The sequence below is a fragment of the Lissotriton helveticus genome, chromosome 1_1 (genome assembly GCF_964261635.1).
Source record: "Lissotriton helveticus chromosome 1_1, aLisHel1.1, whole genome shotgun sequence".
NCBI classification, from domain to species: Eukaryota; Metazoa; Chordata; class Amphibia; order Caudata; family Salamandridae; genus Lissotriton; species Lissotriton helveticus.
Window position 1 is genome coordinate 685,817,244 of NC_136057.1, and position 18,991 is coordinate 685,836,234.

General features: G+C 43.3%; 1 protein-coding gene across 3 annotated transcripts in view; it reads left to right on the forward strand.

Moving 5' to 3' along the window:
- Window positions 1-18,991, forward strand: part of TSPAN19 (tetraspanin 19) — a 361,288-nt gene that overhangs the window by 339,951 nt on the left and 2,346 nt on the right. Inside the window, exon 9 of one of the 3 annotated variants that reach the window (XR_013606926.1) lies at window positions 15,516-17,400. Coding sequence is in view for 2 of the 3 variants with exons in the window: in XM_078674222.1 (XP_078530348.1) it covers window positions 16,924-17,070 (147 nt within the window). In the remaining variant the exon portion in view is untranslated. Of the gene's footprint in view, window positions 1-15,515; window positions 17,440-18,991 lie in introns of those variants that run through there. The other 2 variants (XM_078674223.1, XM_078674222.1) reach the window with 2 other exon arrangements.

Consider the following 18,991-nt stretch of genomic DNA (forward strand, 5'->3'; position numbering starts at 1 on the left):
GGCAGTTAGAGGCCATCCAATCCGACACTGCTCTCATACCTTCAGCGAAAGATTTCCTAATTGAGGGTGTGAGGGTTTGGAACGGGAACAGAAGCTGGGTGTCGTCAGCGTACGATACCGGGGTGAACCCATGCACTCTCACAATGTCCGCCAAGGGGGCCACATACACATTGAAGAGTGTAGGGCTTAGGCATGAACCTTGTGGCACCCCCTTGGTGAGCTCCCTAGAGGTGGAACGTAGGGAGCCCAGCCTGACACTTTGTGAGTGATTGGAGAGAAAGCTCTCCAGCCATGACAGAGCCTGGCCTCCTATCCCCACCTTCCGCAAGCGACCGAGAAGAATGCCATGTGATACTGTGACCGCCACAGTGACGGTCATATTGTAATCTCATGTAGGCGGCCAGTCCCAATCCCCAGGACGAAGGCAGGTGGACTTGATTCCGTCCGCTATCGTAATCAAACCTAAATGCGATGACTTGCCCAGCTTTTTACAAGATAAAATTATTAAGATTTATCAGGACTTATCATCTGACCTTGAGTCCTCATGTTTTTGTTCCAATGCCGGTCAAGTGGCCAGTACTTCACTTTCAGAATTTAAGGCTATTTCTTTACCTGACACCGATGCAGCTATTCTCATGTGTAAATGGGGATCACCCCTCAGTGCTTTGAAGCTGCACTGGGTTTGACCCTTATTAAAAAAACTTTAACTGATCCAGCTTCTCTAACAAACTGCAGACTAATAGCTTTGTTTCCATTAGCTACTGATTTTGGGAAACTGATCAATATCCAACTCTCTGGTTATTTAGAAGCCCATTCTCTGTTACATGAGTCTCAACTGGGGTTATGCATGAAACATAGTACATAGACGGCATTGTTGGCAGCTTAGGAGCACATTAAAATTTCACTGGACCTTGGTAGCTCAATTGCCCTTGTGTTCCTTAATCTGTCAGCAACTTAACTATGGCATCTCACACAGTATTGCTGCATGGACTCAAGAAGCTGGTTTTCTGTGCCCTAGCACTCAATTGGTTACACTCCGATCTTTCTAACTTTTCACCGATTACCTGTCTTTCCCATTTCTCTTCCTCTTTGACCAGTTTTAACCGGGGATCCACAGGGCTCTTTATTGAGCCCTACCCTTTTCAGGGCGTATATTCCTCAACTGGCTGAGTTGATCCAGCCCTTTGGATGTAAAACTATCTCTCGCAAATATAATACCAAGGTAATATTGTCACTTGCAGACAATATTACTAAAGAACAAGATTCCTACAAAGCTGGTCTTTTTTTTTTTTGATAATCCACTTTATTGAGTATATAAAACAGCGAAGAGAATTCATCGGTTACAGCTCATTAATCAACATAGACATCGGATCTGAATCAGTAAAACATATATGCAGGGTCAATCCATTCCAGTCCAGCATCTCAACCTGCATTGCAGTGACGGCGGAGCATGAGGCCTTTGATACAACAAGGATTATGACGGGATCATATTGAACCATTTCCCCCATATTTTATGGAACAATTCTGGGGAGCCCCGGGATCTCCTCCTGGGCGCCGCACCAGTCCACCCCATGGCTAAACACAGCACGAAGAGAAAAGAGACTGAGAAAAATATATTGAGAAAAATATATCACGCTCTTTTTCCACAGGTCGAATATGACAAATAAGTGACTGCTGATTACTGTGTGTTTAGATATATGTCAATGATTTTGTGACTATATGTGTTTTTCTTTTACTCCTTTTTTCCTTCCTTCTAGAGACCACATCAGGTCATCTTTTTCAGTGAATAGGGCCTACTCAAACCCTAATGCTAAATAGAGTAACCTATTTTTGCTACTCTATCTTAGGACAATAGGCATACAATTTAGTGAGTTACTTGAGTATTTTTTAGTAGGGACTAGCAGAGGTCCTGATGAGTAAGCAGTAGGGGACTGCTTATGAAACATGTCGACCAAGTAGGGCACATTATAGCCCTACCACAACCCCCTTTTTAACATTTCCAGCTAGAGAAGCGAATAAATAATTTTTTCTACTAGCCAGGAAATTTTTAAAGTTTTATATATTCACACACATAAGTCCCTACACATTCCTAACCACTCACATTACCTTCACATTACACATAGCCTATCCTAAAAAAAAAACAAGTGCTCCCGCGTAGTTCGTAGGTCGCAGCACGCCCCGCCCCGTAGAGGGACGGGAAGACCCCTATGATGAAGCATGACACCAAGGGATTCTTAGTGTGTGAGGGGTATTTTAAAAACACATAGTGCTTGCCTTTGCCATCACCAAAGAGTAGCCTTTTCACCCCCCCTTTTTCTGAATAATAAAAAATCCAATTAAAAATTAATTTTCTTGTCACATTGATAGAATCCCATTGTTGGTAGTATATCTGCACCAGGCGAAGCCTGGAGGCCATGGTTAGGGTTCTAGGGGCCATAAGGGCATCTCTCCAGTCTGCTCCTCTCGGGGGCCCACCCACACCTCCCACCGGGCTCGCAACCCATCCAAGGGCGCGGGGCCATTATTCACTAGGGAGCGGTAGATACGGGACACTCCTCCTTTGTCCAGGTTCCCTATCATCACCTGGGCCTCTAGTGGACAGAACTCTGGGAGGGAAGACGGCGAGGGGAGATGTGCAAGGATGGCATGTCGTAGCTGTAGATAAGGAAGTGTTGGGTGTGGGGAAGGGCATGGCGCTGTTGTAGGTCTGCAAAGGCACGGATATGGTCCACCACCCAGACGTCTCCAAGGACCGAGATGCCAATTAAATCCCTGCGGCGGAATCCGTTCAGTGACGAAACCTCCCGGAGCCAGGTGCCATGCCAGAGCGGCGTCTGACGAGTGAGTTTACGGTTCCACCCCACGTGGCGCATGGCAGCGCGCCAGGCCAAGAGGACCGTTCTAGTGATTGGCGCCTTGGTCTGTGGCACTGGGCATCCGTACAGGAACGCCTGGATCTGCGGAAAGTCCGTAGTTTCCAGCTCCACGCGGTATGCTGGGTCGGACCAGCCACCCGCATACCAGTCGTGGATGACTATCAATTTGGTGGCAAGGTAGTAGAGGTAAAGGTGGGTCACCCCTAGGCCCCCATCAAAAGGGGGGATGCAGCTGTGCACCAGGGACATCCGCGGCCGTCCGCCACTCCAGAGGAATCGGGACTGGGTCCCGTCAAGTTCGTGAAACCAATCGCGGGAGAGGGGATAGAGATGTTTTGTAAGATGTAGAGGAAGCGGGGGAGGACCAACATTTTCAAAAGGGCGCTCCTTCCTAGGGGGTTGAGGGGAAGGGATTGCCATTTCTTGAGATCCGCCTTCAACCGGGCCACCAGGGGCACGATGTTCAATGCCCACTCAAGGTCCGGCAGGAGGGCCACCCATATCCTTAGGTATTTAACCGAGTGGTGTCTGAGAGGAATAGACGACTGCTAGTCAAAGCACTCCCTGGAGGGATGCAGCGGGACCAGTGTGGATTTGGCTGCATTGAGCCGGAGCCCGGAAACCCCCTCAAAGTCAGCAAGGATGCCCAAGTACCTGGGACCTGAGCCCGCCGGGTCCGCCAAGTACAGGAGCACGTCGTCAGCATATAGGTCTATTTTGTCTACGTGACTCCTGTTCCAGGCCCACCCCTGGACAAGGGGGCCCCGCCGGATGAGCGTCGCCAGGGGCTCCATCGCTAGCGCAAATAGGAGTGGGGAAAGGGGGCATCCCTGGCGCGTGCCTCTGCTGATCGGGAAGGCCTCGGAGAGCGTCCCATTGACGAGAACTCAGGCCGTAAGGTTGGCGTAAAGGACCCTGATAAGGCGGCGAAACAATGGGCCGAAGCCCATCGCCTCCAGCACGTCTTGCAGGTATGCCCAGCTCATCGTGTTGAAGGCCTTTTCGAAGTCGAGGAAGAGAAGGGCCAGATATGGGGACAGGCGGGCATGGTGGGCCAAGGCCAGGTGAAGGCGGAGGATGCAGTGACGGGTGCCCCTGGCCGGCATGAACCCGCACTGGTCGGGATGGACCAGATCTTACAGGTGAGGCTCAAGCCTCTGGGCCAGTATTGTGGCGAAGAGCTTGATCACGGTATTAATGAGCGAAATTGGGCGGTAATCCGCGCAACTCATGGAGGGTGGCTGGGTCTTAGGGATGACCACTATCGTGGCCAGATCCGATTCAGGGAGGAAGGAGCCAATCTCCGCCACATGCCGGAAGAGGGCCAAAATCGGTGAGCCAGGATATCTCAAAAGGCAGCATAGTACTCCTGTGGATACCCATCCGGGCCAGGCGTTTTGCCAGGGTGGAGAAGGGGAATGGCCTCCAGGACCTCGTCCAGGGCAAAGGGGCGCTCCAGGGCTTCCTCATACTCATCATTTACAATTAGACCAAAAAATTCCAAAATAAAGCAGCTATTGTCATTAGTATTGTGAACCGCAGACAGTCCATCTTTAACCATCTAACCTCTCCTCATTATATGCCAGTGCAAACATTTTTTAATTTCTAGGCTCTCCTGATTACACATGGAGCTTGGGCGTGCCTTCCTGCATGACTGGATCCTCTCACACTGTCCTTCTCTCTCTCTTAGATCAACTACCAGAAAACTTATTGCAGTTTAAAAATTTGTCTGGGTTAGAAAAGGAGGTCATTGGTTCACGTTACATGATGCAAAACTATGGAATAACGTGCCACTACAATTGCATCAGCAGTCATCCAAGTTCAGCTTTCACAAGAAACTGAAAACATGGCTTTTTTCAAAAACATCAAGGGCCATTTTGATCAAGCGTTCCGTAAGCCACCTTGTTGACCTGCATGAAAGGGAAGGAATGTGCTGTATTTATCATTATGCAGCGCATACCTGTCCTTTCCTTGCATTTGCGCACAAACTGCTGCCTAGTGCCAGGGTGCAAGGGTCACCTTCCTGCACAAAAAAAATCCTCAGAGCGTTTTACATTTTCCTCTTTCTATCACACATAGAAAGAGGAAAAGAAGAGGAGAAATAAAGATATTTCTCCTCGTTATGCCTGACCTGGGGAAGCGCAGCATTTTTCTGCATTCCCAAGTCTACCAGTAATGGTAAATCCAGAAATGTGCCAAAATCCGTGAATGGATGCATGAGAATGCTCACGCTCCACCATGGAACACCTCCCTGGGGCAGAGTAAAGCAATGCAGCGATGTGCGGTGCTTTACTCTAGATTTATCAAGCCATGCAGCACTACACAAGGTACAACAAAAATGAACCTACAGCTGACTTTGCGCTGGGCACGTCAATCATAAAGTCCCTTGTTAAGTGAAGCCCTGTGCCAGCCCACCACGGGACCTGCTGCAGCTTGGTCCCACTGGAAATCCAGAAACAAAATTCAATGCAAGAGTGGAGGCAGCACCTCGATTGCGACCTTCGGACCATGATGCCGTGACTCTGCATGTCAATTTGATTCCATGTCTCTGAGATTTATCATGATCATCTGTGGTTATTGACATAAGGACCCATAGTACAGACTCTTATGTGGTGTGGTCTGCTGTAGCTCAATCATCTTGCTATGAGAAACGATACTGCATCTAAACCATCACAATAGACCCTTAGCCCTAGGTAGCAGTTGTACTACCTACTGCGGGACTGCTGAATTTTAGCTTCACTTTCTACAATATTTCTGTCGACTTGTTGCTTCCCGACGGTACAACGCTGTGACAGAGGCAAATAAACCCTTTTTTGTCTAACTACGCCGGTGTACAGTTTCGAGAAAAGATATATCATGGTATTGGTTCTTGAAAAATAAGAAGGAATAAGAAATAAAAGGATTGAGACTATTACGTCCAAGGCCAGTATTCTGGGTCCACTCTACGAATGTATTCATACATTTTTTGCCCTCAGGAAGTTCCTTTTACAGGAACGAAATGCGTTGGCTGTTGTCGAGTGTTTTTATGAAGAAAAATAAAGAAATGTTTGAAATAAAGTGACCAGTTTGTGACTTCATCCCTGGTGCTGCCTCCACTCTTGCATTGAGCACCACATAAGGTATCGTGCTTTTCAATGTCATAACATGCTTAACAAAGTAATCCCTAGCAATAGGTGGATAAGGGCCATATGTTTAAGGTAATATTCAATGATAAATGTAGTTATCAAAGTTATGCCTGCTCCAATCTATAAAAGAAATGAAACAATGTAGACTACAGCCCAAAAACCTATGTCAGATAAAATGAGCTAAAGGAGTGACTGAAACAACACCAAGCATTTGTAATGCAATACGTTTCGCATTCATGCAAGTTTGAGCTATTGGAATTGTAAATGACAATGCCTTTTATTAATATTTTGGGTTTTAAAACATAAATGAAAGGCATTGTCATTCACAATACTAATAGCTTAAACTCTCGCAAATGCGAGACATATAACATTACAATAAAGGGCCTTCTCGACCGCTTGTTAGATTGTAAAATATCAGAGGAAGAGACCGGCCTGCGACGTCTTCAAAGTAGTGATAAATAGTGCAGTGAAGAAGATGTGTGAGTGTTGTTATGAGAAACGATACCCCATCTAAACCATCACAATAGACCCTAAGCCCTAGGTAGCAGTTGTACTACCTACTGCGGGACTGCTGAATTTTAGCTTCACTTTCTACAATATTTCTGTCGACTTGTTGCTTCCCGACGGTACAACGCTGTGACAGAGGCAAATAAACCTTTTTTTGTCTAACTACGCCGGTGTACAGTTTCAAGAAAAGATATATCATGGTATTGGTTCTTGAAAAATAAGAAGGAATAAGAAATAAAAGGATTGAGACTATTACGTCCAAGGCCAGTATTCTGGGTCCACACTACGAATGTATTCATACATTTTTTGCCCTCAGGAAGTTCCTTTTACAGGAACGAAACGCGTTGGCTGTTGTCGAGTGTTTTTATGAAGAAAAATAAAGAAATGTTTGAAATAAAGTGACCAGTTTGTGACTTCATCCCTGGTGCTGCCTCCTCTCTTGCATTGAGCACCACATAAGGTATCGTGCTTTTCAATGTCATAACATGCTTAACAAAGTAATCCCTAGCAATAGGTGGATATGGGCCATATGTTTAAGGTAATATTCAATGATAAATGTAGTTATCAAAGTTATGCCTGCTCCAATCTATAAAAGAAATGAAACAATGTAGACTACAGCCCAAAAACCTATGTCAGATAAAATGAGCTAAAGGAGTGACTGAAACAACACCAAGCATTTGTAATGCAATACGTTTCGCATTCATGCAAGTTTGAGCTATTGGAATTGTAAATGACAATGCCTTTTATTAATGTTTTGGGTTTTAAAACATAAATGAAAGGCATTGTCATTCACAATACTAATAGCTTAAACTCTCGCAAATGCGAGACATATAACATTACAATAAAGGGCCTTCTCGACCGCTTGTTAAATTGTAAAATATCAGAGGAAGAGACCGGCCTGCGACGTCTTCAAAGTAGTGATAAATAGTGCAGTGAAGAAGATGTGTGAGTGTTGTAAGTTTCACAGACACAAAGTGTAAAGTAAGGGTTACATATGATCCATACTATAAACACTAACAAAGCACTCCAGTACCTTTCGCTTTGTGATTACACTGTTGCGGCTCAGGTGGAAGAGAGGGAGGGGGGCTAGTTCCTGCCCTCTCCGTGATTTGAGTGTGCAGTGTGGCATTGCGTAATGTCATTGATATCTTTGACCTAATAAAAAACACTCCAGCTGTAGTAAGGCCCTGACTTCCCCTCCTACTGCAGGGCGGGCTGTGCTTTATGGTAGGAATGGAGGGAGGGAAGGATGGTCTCGGCTGCAGCTCTGGCCTTGTACAGTGCCCGTGCTATTACCAGTGAGTGAGAGGCGCTGACGTGGTCGTGTTGGTAGTGGTGGTGGTGGTATTGGTATTGGTGGTGGTGGTATTGGTATTGGTGGTGGTGGTATTGGTGGTGGTGGTATTGGTGGAATTTCATGGTGGTGGTATTGGTGGTACTGGTATTGGTGGTGGTATTGGTGGTGGTGGTATTGGTGGAGGTGGTGGTATTGGTGGTGGCGGTATTGGTGGTGGTGGAATTGGTATTGGTGGTGGTGATATTGGTATTGGTGATGGTGGTCCTGGTATTGGTGGTGCTGGTACTGGTATTGGTGGTGGTGGTACTGGTATTGGTGGTGGTACTGGTATTGGTGTTGTTGGTGGTGGTATTGATGATGGTATCAGTATTGGTGGTGGGGTATTGGTTGTGGTGGTGGTATTGGTTGTGGTGGTGGTATTGGTGGTGTTGGTGGTGGTATTGGTGGTGTTGGTATTGGATTGTGGTGGTGGTATTGATGGTGGTGGTGTTATTTGTATTTGTGGCGGTATTGGTGGTGATGGTGGAGGTGTTGGTATTGATAGTGGTGGTGGTATTGGTGGTGGTGGTGGTATTGGTATTGGTGGAATTGGTGATGGTGGTTTTGGTGGTACTGGTATTGGTGGTGGCATAGTATTGGTGGTGGTGGTATTGATAGAGGTGGGGGTATTGGTGGTGGCGGTATTGGTGGTGGTGGACTTGGTATTGGTGGTGGTGATATTGGTATTGGTGGTGGTGGTCCTGGTATTGATGCTACTGGTATTGGTGGTGGTACTGGTATTGGTGGTGGTGGTATTGGTGGTGGTATCGGTATTGGTGGTGGGGTATTGGTTGTGGTGGTGGTATTGTTGGTGGTGGTATTGGTGGTGGTGGTATTGGTGGTGGTATTGATGATGTTGGTATTGGTGGTGGTGTTATTGTTATTGGTGGTGGTATTGGTGGTGGTATTGATAGTGGTGGTGGTATTTGTGGTGGTGGTGGTAGTGGTATTGGTGGTGTTGATGGTGGTGGTGGTATTGGCTGTGGTATTGGTGGTGGTATTGGTGGGGGCATTGGCAGTGGTGGTGGTACTGTTGGTGGAGGTGGTGGTGTTGATGGTGGTGGTGGTGTTGTTAATAAAACAGGCTTTTGAAAACAACCCCTCAGGTGGCTTTAGTACAGATGCCATGTAACACCGATGTGCTGTTGTCAGCTTCAGCCCATTAGCACAGGATTATGTGCTACCTTGAATTCACATGTCTTTCGCTAATCATTTCTGAATCCAATTTACTGGGGGGGATTGAAACAGACACAAGATAATGCCGTGTTAAAGTGATTGAAAGCAGACACCCCTGATACAGGGGCGGCAGTGCTGCTTAAAAAACACAAGTGGTTTCAGCTGATCAGGCGCATGTCCAGCCTGCAGTAAGAGAAACTCAGTAAACTAAATAGTGCTTACAGACTTACAGTGGCGGAGGTGGTATTGGTATTATTGGTGGTGGTGGTGGTGGTTTGGCGGCGGTATTGGTGGTGTTTTCTATTGGTGGTGGTATCGGTGGTGGTCGTGGAATTGGTGGTATTGGTGGTGGTATTGGTGGTGGTGGAGGTGGTGGTATTGATGGTGGTGGTGGTGGTATTGGTGGTGGTGAAAGTGGTGGTCGTATTGGTGGTGGTGGAGGTGGTGGTATTGGTGGTGGTGGTAGTGGTATTGGTGCTGTTGGTGGTATTGGTGGTGTTTGTATTGGCAGTGGTGGTGGTTTTGGTGGTGGTATTGGTGGTGGTGATATTGGTGGTGGTATTGACAGTGAGGGTGGTATTGGTGGTGATATTTGTGGTGGTGGTGGTATTGGTCAATGTGGTGGTATTAATGGTGTTGGTATTGGTGGTGGTTTTGGTGGTACTGGTGGTGTTGTTAATAAAACAGGCTTTTGAAAACCCATCAGGTGGCTTTAGTACAGATGACATGTAACATAGATGTCACAGGATTATGTGCTACCTGGAATTCACATGACTTTCGCTAATCATTTCTAAATCCATTTTACTTGGGGAGGAGGGGGATTTGGAACAGACATGAGATAATGCAAGTTTAAAGTGATTGGAAGCAGGTACTTAAATTCCATATGCGACCATCACTTAACTTGACAGCATTTTCAAAACATTTTTTGACAATAAAAGGAGGAGAATATTTTGATAAACCACTAACTCTCTTGGGTAAGCGAACTTTCACCCTGTCACCCACCTGTATACGAGTGTGTGAAACAGCTTTTCTACGATCGAAATAGTTCTTTCTTTTTAAAACCTTTAATTTCTGAGAGTCATCATGACTATCAGAAAAACCCACACCCGAAGTAGTTTTAGAATTGTTTCTCATCATGGTTGAAACAGATGAGTATTAGGACTTCGTCCTCTAAACAGCTCAAACAGTACTTTGTAAAGTGGTGGAATGAGGTGTGAGACGATAAATTCTCACACGTTCAGCAATTTCTAATTTCCAGTCCTTTCCCTGAGCTATAGCTATCTGTACAGACTCCTTGAGGACTCGATTAAATCTCTCTACCATCCCGTTGGTTTCGGGATGATAGAGAGAACACCATTTATGTTTAATTCCATTCTTAGTTAAATACTCTTCCATTTCTTTTGAGACCAACTGGACCCCATTGTCGGTCATAAGATGAATCAGGAAGTCCTTCCCTAGCAAAGACTTCTTCAAGAAAGCTAATAACATCCTTTGTCTCTGTACTCCTTACAACTTTAATCTCCGGCCATCTGGAGAACATGTCTATTAGAACCAACACGAAATACTGGCCAGAAGAACTAGAAATGGGTTCCAGCAGATCAAGAGCAATTTCCTCCCAGCATCTAGAGGGTTCTTTACATATTACCATAGGTTGAACTCTCGTTGTTAAGGTTTTATCACATGTATTACACGGTGCACAATCTCTCACAACACGCTCACCTTGGAGATCAATGCCTGGCCACCAAAAGTGCATGCAAATTCTTTCTTTAGTTTTTGAGAAACCAAGATGTCCCTGATGAGCTTGTTGGATGATCCTTGGTCTGACACAGGTGGGAGGTATGAGTTTCGTACCTCTCCATAATACTCCAGAATGGATAGATAATTCATCAAGAACATTCCAAAATTTGCAAACATCCTTATCAAGACCTTTCATACTCTTCCAACCTTTAGTGATTACGTCGGAGATTTTCACAAAGACCGCATCTTTGCTTAAACAGTTTTTTCACTCATCCTCACTCACAAATGTAAATGTAAATGTAGTTGAGCTTATATAGCGCACAGCTACCCGCAGTGGGTTTCCCGGCGCTTGCTTAGGGAACCCTTCCTGGTATTCCCCTGTGAAGATAGCAGGGTATCCACAAGGTGAAAGTCAGGCATCCCGCCGCGAGGGGCCGTTGTGGAGATTAAGCAAGCTATTGCCCAGAGTCACAGAGTGTGAACCCGTGAGTCGAGGAGGCACCGGGGCGAGAATTATCGAGTCCGTGGAATTTTTAGCCCAAGACCCGCCGAGGCGGGGAATTGAACCCTGGTCCAGGACCGATCTCAGCTTCCGGGTCTGCTGCCTCTAACCCCTGAGCCACACTTCTCCACAACTTCAGTAATAATTTCACACACCTTGTTTTCGTCATTATCCCACAAATCACCTACGTTCTCAGAGTCTACATTCGAATTTGTCTGAACGAGCCGGGAGAGACAATCAGATACTTTGTTTTCTATGCCAGGTATGTAACTCACAACAAAATCGTAGTCTTGGAGAGCAATGACCCATCTGCAAATTCTTGAGGAGACTGCGTCTAGGTTTTTTTTTAGTAAAAAGATCTTTTAAAGGCTTGTGATCTGAACGAACCAAGAGTTTCCCCATAAAAACTTTTTTAATTTTCTGATGGCCCGTAAAATGCACAAGGTTTCTTTTTCTATAACAGAATACGCATTTTCTGGCCCTACGAGAGCTCTTGAAAGAAACATGATGGTCTCTTCCTTACTATCTTTTACTTGTTTAAGAACGGCACCTACCCTTTAGAGCTAGCATCCGTAATCAAGATTGGCTTAGCAGAGGTGTCAAAACTGTGAAGAGAAGGGGCACTTCTCAGGGCATTCTTGACATCATCAAATTCTTCCATTGCTAGACCACACAAATGTTGTCCCTTTCTTTAAAAGTGCTCCTAAGGTATATGTTCTTGATGCAAACTGGGGAACAAATTTATAATAGTATTCTGCCATCCCAAGAAAACTAACTAATTCATCTCTATTTTGAGGTTCAGAAAGGCTGGCAATAGTTCCAACTAAATGATCTCTAGGCATAACACCTCCTTTGGTTAATTTATGTCCCAAATAATCCAATTCACTCAAATTGAATTTGCATTTGTTCCCTCTAAGTGTCGAACCGCGAGACTTGAACCTCGACAAAACTTCCCTAAGCCTTTCATCATGCTCCTTCTGTGACGAACTATATACCAAAACATTGTCTTGATATACCTTAACACTTGGCACTCCCTGCCAAACATTTTCCATGGCTCTTTGGAACACTAATGCAGCCGAGTTAGGACCGAAAGGAATAAGAGTAAATTTATATGTCCCAAAGGGCGTAATAAAAGACGGTAAATCCATGGAATCCTTATCTATCTTGATCTGATGATATGCTGCCCTCAGACCTAACGTAGTGAAAACTCCCGCACCCTCAAGTTGAGTGAACATCTCAGAGATGTTGGGAAGTGGGTACTTGTCAGCAACAACAGCACGATTGAGATTGCGAAGGTCAACACATAATCTAATCTCGCCAGAAGCCTTGCGAGCCAAAACAACCAGAGCCAACCAATCACTTGCCTCCATTTCTACCAATAGCGGTCGGCAGTAGGTGTTTCTGTAGGGCGGTGACGTGGGCAGGGGGAGGAGCTGGGTGGGGGGTAGTAATGTATAGATTATGGAGTTTTATAGGTAAGTAAACATTTAAATAAATAAAACGTTGCGCGCACTGCATTACATTTGGTGATGCAGTGCGCGCAACGAAATTCATTTTATTTATTTAAATGTTTACTTACCTGTAAAACTTTGTAATCCATACATTACTACCCCCGACCCTACCCCTCCCCTGCCCACATCACCGCCCTACAGAAACACCTACTGCCGACCGCTACTGGTTTCTACTATGATACCTTCACTCTTAAGCTTTTCTAATTCATTCCGCATAGGCTCCCTTAGTGCCAGGGGTACATTTCGTACTTTGCAAGAGACTGGAACAGAGTTAGATTTGAGTATAATCTTATGAGTATAATCAGAGAGACACCCTAACTTTTCACTGAAGACCTCATCAAATTGTGACTTTAAATCGTGAGATTGGGTAACTTCGACTAGATTCTTAGAATGACCATCTTTGTATGCAACCTTGTCCATAACTTGATTGGTGGAGGTGATAACAGGATTTCTCAGAACTATACAAGGATCAGCACCAGGGACCAACATCACACCTAGGTCAGCTTGATGGAACCAACAGATGATACAGTCTCCCCTGCAGGATATGTAAATCTTTCCGGCAGTAATTCTTCCTTTATACTCAATTTTACCTGTGAAATAACCAAATAGTTTTATCGGCTGTCCCCCATATGCTAAAGGTTTAATGTCAGGTTTGAAAACTTTAACCTTGTGACTTAAGTTAGAATCATAAAACGCCTTGGGGATTAAAGTAATTTTGGCACCAGAGTCAAAAAGCATATTAACCGTACAACTATTCACTTGTACCCCATCAATCGGATTTTTTGATGCTTTGTTGGTAAAGTCAACAGATTGAACCAAAACCTCACCACAGTGAATTTCATCTGATTCAGAATCAGAAGTATTCGAAACGAACACTTCTTTCACACGTTTGTTCTTCTTATAAGTTTTGAATCTAGTTTGTACATTGGTTGAATCTTTAAATTTTGAAACACTAGGTTTTGTCACACTTTGAACTTTCTCAGTATTAGTAGCACAAGCATTTGACTCTTTTTATCACTTCCACGCATGCAAGAGAGTGTTCAAGATGTTTGGCAAATTAGACGATCTCATCTAATTTAGGATCATCTTTCTGCCACAACTCATCGTTTATCTTTTCTATGTTGCATCCCAACATAAATTGATTGCGGATGCGTTCTTCAAGAGTGTTGTCGAATTTGCAGGTAGCTGCCAATTTTCGTAAGTGAGTAAAATATACTTCAACAGACTCTGGTGGAAGTTGCATCCTCCTTCCAAAATTGTACCTTTCTAAGACCGTGCTTATTTTTGGAAGATAATGTTTATCTAACTTTTTAAGACAAATCTCAAATTCATTTAAGCCGTTAGATTCTTCATCATCAAGTTCGGGTAGATGTTCAAAAACGTCTTGACCCTCAGATCTCAAGCAATGCATGAGAAGAGCGGATTTCCTTTCTGCACTCAAGGAGACGCCGCAGACTCTCGCATAATTAAGGAAAACCTTTTTCCATTTAGACCAACGGATAGGATGATCTCCAGGGTTTGATAAAAAAAATGGAGCTAAGGTGACGTTCTGCATTTTACTGTAATAACAGGTTAACAATGTATGTTGAAAATGCAAACACAACTGAGGGTCAGTTGAATTAAAGAACTGTGATGGCAGTGACAACATTTATTAAGAGTGTGTTTACCACCGTTGAAGTATTTGTAGAGAAAGACAAACACAATATAGGTGTGTTTATCACTGTGGTAATTGAACTTGACAATGTTTGTTGAAAAGACAAACACAATTGAGGTGTGTTTATCACCGTGATAATTGAGCTTGGCATTGCTTGTTAGGAAGACAAACACAAAAAGTGAAGTGTGTTTATCACCGTGACGATTGATGCTGCCAAGGCTTGTTGAAAGACAAACACAATGTAAGGAAGCTGCCTTAAGCAACAATGATAAAGCTTATGTAAAACCAATTGAAGATATTACAGGCTAGTCACCATGGGAGTGTACCAATGAAGACAAGGCCGTACTAAGGAGGGACTAACAAGCCTATTAATGAATCTGAAGGCAGCATTTACGAAAGACAATGACACAAGCCAATTAAAAAATGGGAGGAGAGTGGGCGAAGCTTCTTTCTCACATACTCTACTACACCAGTCTCGCAGAGGGAGAAGTGCATGCGCGCTGTCGCTAGGCTCGAGCTAAAAACTGTGTTTCAGGCAATATCGTTCAGGATTGGAATCCTGAACTAATAAGAACCTTAGAGATTGTTTCTTCCCATGACTTCCAGCCATCCATGGATTAGTGGCTCTGGGTAAATTTAGGAGGGAGGGGGATTGACGGGACACACAAGCACACTTACCTATACCCATACACATTCACATCTATGCAATCACACACGTGTACACACACACAAACACATCCATTCGCAACACTCATTACTACACCACTGAATGCTCTGCACATCTTAGTGTTGAAAGATGCTTTTAACAAACAAAATGAACAATTAGAGGGTGGTATTGACCGCTGATGGTGGAACTAAAGCCTCACCTTTTACATTCTACACTGCATTACATTATGAAGACTGATTTTTAAAGGTGTTGTCTACATATTTTGGCTTTTTGTGAATGAAGCTCAAAGTGGTCATGTCGCACCACATGAGGACAAGGCCAAAATTGGTGCACATAATAATATTTAAATTTGTCTCCAGTTTGTATATTACATTGTTATATAAAGGTATTTCATCCTAAAGCAAACCTCCTTTTGTCTTTCCAGATTTTCGAGTTCTCCCTTGCTGTAACCCTATTCAGAAATTTTGGAAAGAAGGCCAAAGTTGTTCAAGGCACTTAATGATTTTTTTTGTAATCAATGTTGGTAGCTCAAATCATAAAAATTAAAATGTAATAGTAGTGTTAGGTGGGAATGGTGCAGTAATGACACAGGGTTCATGGTCTGTCACTTTGTGCTGTTGTCACATCTATGCTTAGGTAAGCCAAGATCTTTTGATTTTACTAACATTATAATTATAATATACCAATGTATACAAGCTTTCAGACAACCTTTGTCATCCTTTGGTCTGCTAAGGTGCTATTTACATTTTGTAGTCTACCCACTATACATTACAAGGTGGGGCAAGAGGCCAGTCCACTTCATCCATCATTTAACTTCACAGTGACCGATGCCTATGGGGCACATCTACACACACAAAGTAGGTTCTTCAAGGCCTGGGACTTCAATAGTGAAGTTTGGTTTTTAAGACAAAACAATATTTTTGCTTTTATCCATCATTTTGGGGGGATTGACTAGATCCTGACAGCTTCCACAAAAATAAAACATTTTAAAAACCTTGACAAAACAAACAAGCACTCACAAAACGAAAGGGCATGGAGCCAACATCAGACCTATTGCCTGTGTAAATGCTTTACTAATTTAACCAGACTTGAATTGTTTGTATGTAGACAAATATTACAAAAAAGAACGCTGTCTAATATTAACTTCTAATTATAAGGCAGATAGCAACACATTTGGACCATCTGGCAAGATCCTTTCTTTGTTTAATAGGCCAATTAATTTCATGTTTGATAACAGTCACCCTAGAATCAACTATAGGAAAACTAAACTGTTAGAAGTGAACTTGAAATTTCAAAGGTTAGATTTCACTAGCATACCTTCCATGTCAGCCTGCCATTAAAGCTATTCAGATTTGCAAAAGTCTCCTAGGATATCATATACACTAACCAAAGTGATACAAACATTATGTTGGAAATTTCTGATGAATTCAAATCTTCTACCTAAATATGTAAATGGTACCGATGTGTTTACCAATATCACCTGTATAGTCCCCTGAGACGCTTTTAACTAGTACTTGATGTAAAAATTATAGAGATGCTATCCGGAGATTCTGGGACAGATAGGCACTGCCTTTTTAAACATTTGAGTCATTAGACTCAATGCCTGTGGAAGGTTATAAGTCCAGACGTAGAGTAGGCCCAAGAGGGCCACTGTCCATTCACTGTTTGTTTTCTTTCAGTTGCACCATTAAAGGACTACATTCCTATATCATTTTAGGAGTGATATAGAAAAGAAGACAACCAAACAGATAATAGAAACGTAGGCATGAAGACATTTAAGTAGAGACTATTCTGTTTATAGAAAGAGTAATGTTTTTATTTTCTTTCAAAAGGTAAGACGAGAATCTGTTCTGGAGTATTGGTGCATATCTAGTGAAAGTATACTTTCCCTGCCAGCCTATTTGCAGGAGAACGTTGAAGGCAGGAGTGAGATTGATCGCAGTATGCAGCCAAATGGTGTACCATCTTGCCGAAGATGAAGAGCGTGGCCTCAATGCACTTGATTCTAGCTCTAAATGGGAGACATGAAATTGGCATGGGGGCTGGGTTTCTAACATGTTCTGTCTTTTGGAGTCCATTTTGGATGCCACTTTCTACATGTTTGGACTCTATCCTATTGTGGAAGTAAGAACAGCTATGGTTTTTCTTTGTTATATGAGCTGGTAACCTAATTCCATATTTTAATTTAAATTTTTCACATAACCTAACACGTATAATATAAACATCATATCAAACCACTGGTTCAGACAGACAACAATCTTTATTCGGCATAAAATGCCATCAACGGTCATACAATTAAAAAATCTCCCGCAAATTGCAGTTATTAAGAATTAATATCAAGATAAAAATATATAAAATCATTAAGAAAAAAATACATCATTAAAAATTTGTAAAAAATATAAAATTGTATAAAATATTTCATAAGACAATCTCCACCATTAATCTAATTATTTCTGCCTTGGTCACATGGTCAATAAGAATCGTGAAACCACAAAGACTACACACTGGAAATGTTGCTTTTTAAAATTTTCAGAGCATCTCTGTACATTCTGATTCCAAGATTGCGACATAATGGGCAAATGTACAATCTCCTAGCATCTTGGTACGCTGCACAAAAAACTAGTGCATGCTCTAGTGTTTCATTTACTTCAAAGAAGGAAGGACATAACTGAGATTGGGTCCTTGCTTGGTTCCCCCATCTGGTTGTAAAAGAGGGAAGAGGGAGGGACCCATATCTAAACTGCACCTATAGTTTCCTTGCATTTGCCGGCTCAATTCCGTCGTAAAAATTCTTCCACTTTTACCTATCTTTCTGTTGGAGGAAAGCCGAGGCCAAGGACCCAACATTGGTCTGGCTATGCTGTAAACTCATTTTGTTTCGCCAGTATGCATTCTTACCTTGAACCTGAGTAATTATACTGGCCTTTAAAGGAGCATTCCACAACTGACCTAAACCAATAATAAAAAAGGTAACTCTCACATATTTCATCCACAGGATATCATCTGCGCTTGTGCCCGCTAATTTTAATGGGAGCAACGGGATGCTGATAGGAAGGCCAATTAACACTCGCATAAAACAATTTTTCATCAGACGTAGGATAGACACATCCCTATGCCCCCCAAAGCTCTGCTCCATAGAGGGCTGAGGCGAGTGCTTGAAGAGTAAAGATCTGAAGAGTAGTAGAAATGGGGCGAAAAGGTGAGCCCTTGTGCAACAACCCTCTGATGTTTGCTCTAACCTGAGCCTACTCCCTATTATATGGGGTTGCAAATTAAAATGTTCAGTAAGGGTAACCCTCAAGTACTCAGAAGTACATACACGTTCAAAGGGTGGGGTTGGGGTGAGAAGTTTTACAGGGGTTGAGAACCATGAACTTGGTTTTGGCCACATTAATATACAATCTTCTAAGGCTACAAAAGTTGTCAAACCTATCCAAGATACTTTGGAGTCCCATGAGCGATTTTGAGATGAGGAGTGTGTCATCTGCAAACATCAGGGCTGGAGTACTGATGTTTCCAAGAGTCGGAGCATCAGATCCACTATGATCTACAAAAGTTGCTAAATCATTAATGAAAAGTGAGGAAAGGGTTGGCACAAGGACCCCCCCCCCTCTTGACAAGGAAGGGCTTGGTTAATGTTCCCATCTGACCACATCTTACTTGGGCAGAGTTACCTTTGTGCATTTGCTTAATTATATTCGTTAAGTAGTGCAACATCCTCATATCATCAAAAAACTGCCACAAATTAGTGCGGGAAATTAAATCAAAAGCTGATCTCAGATATAACCATCCCTGCCTCAACAAGACATATTTCCAATAAAGAAGCTGGAACCAAAGGATTTGGTCTAAAGAACTTTTTCGCTCTCTTGTCATGGCATAGAGACAAAGATGAGTTTAGCA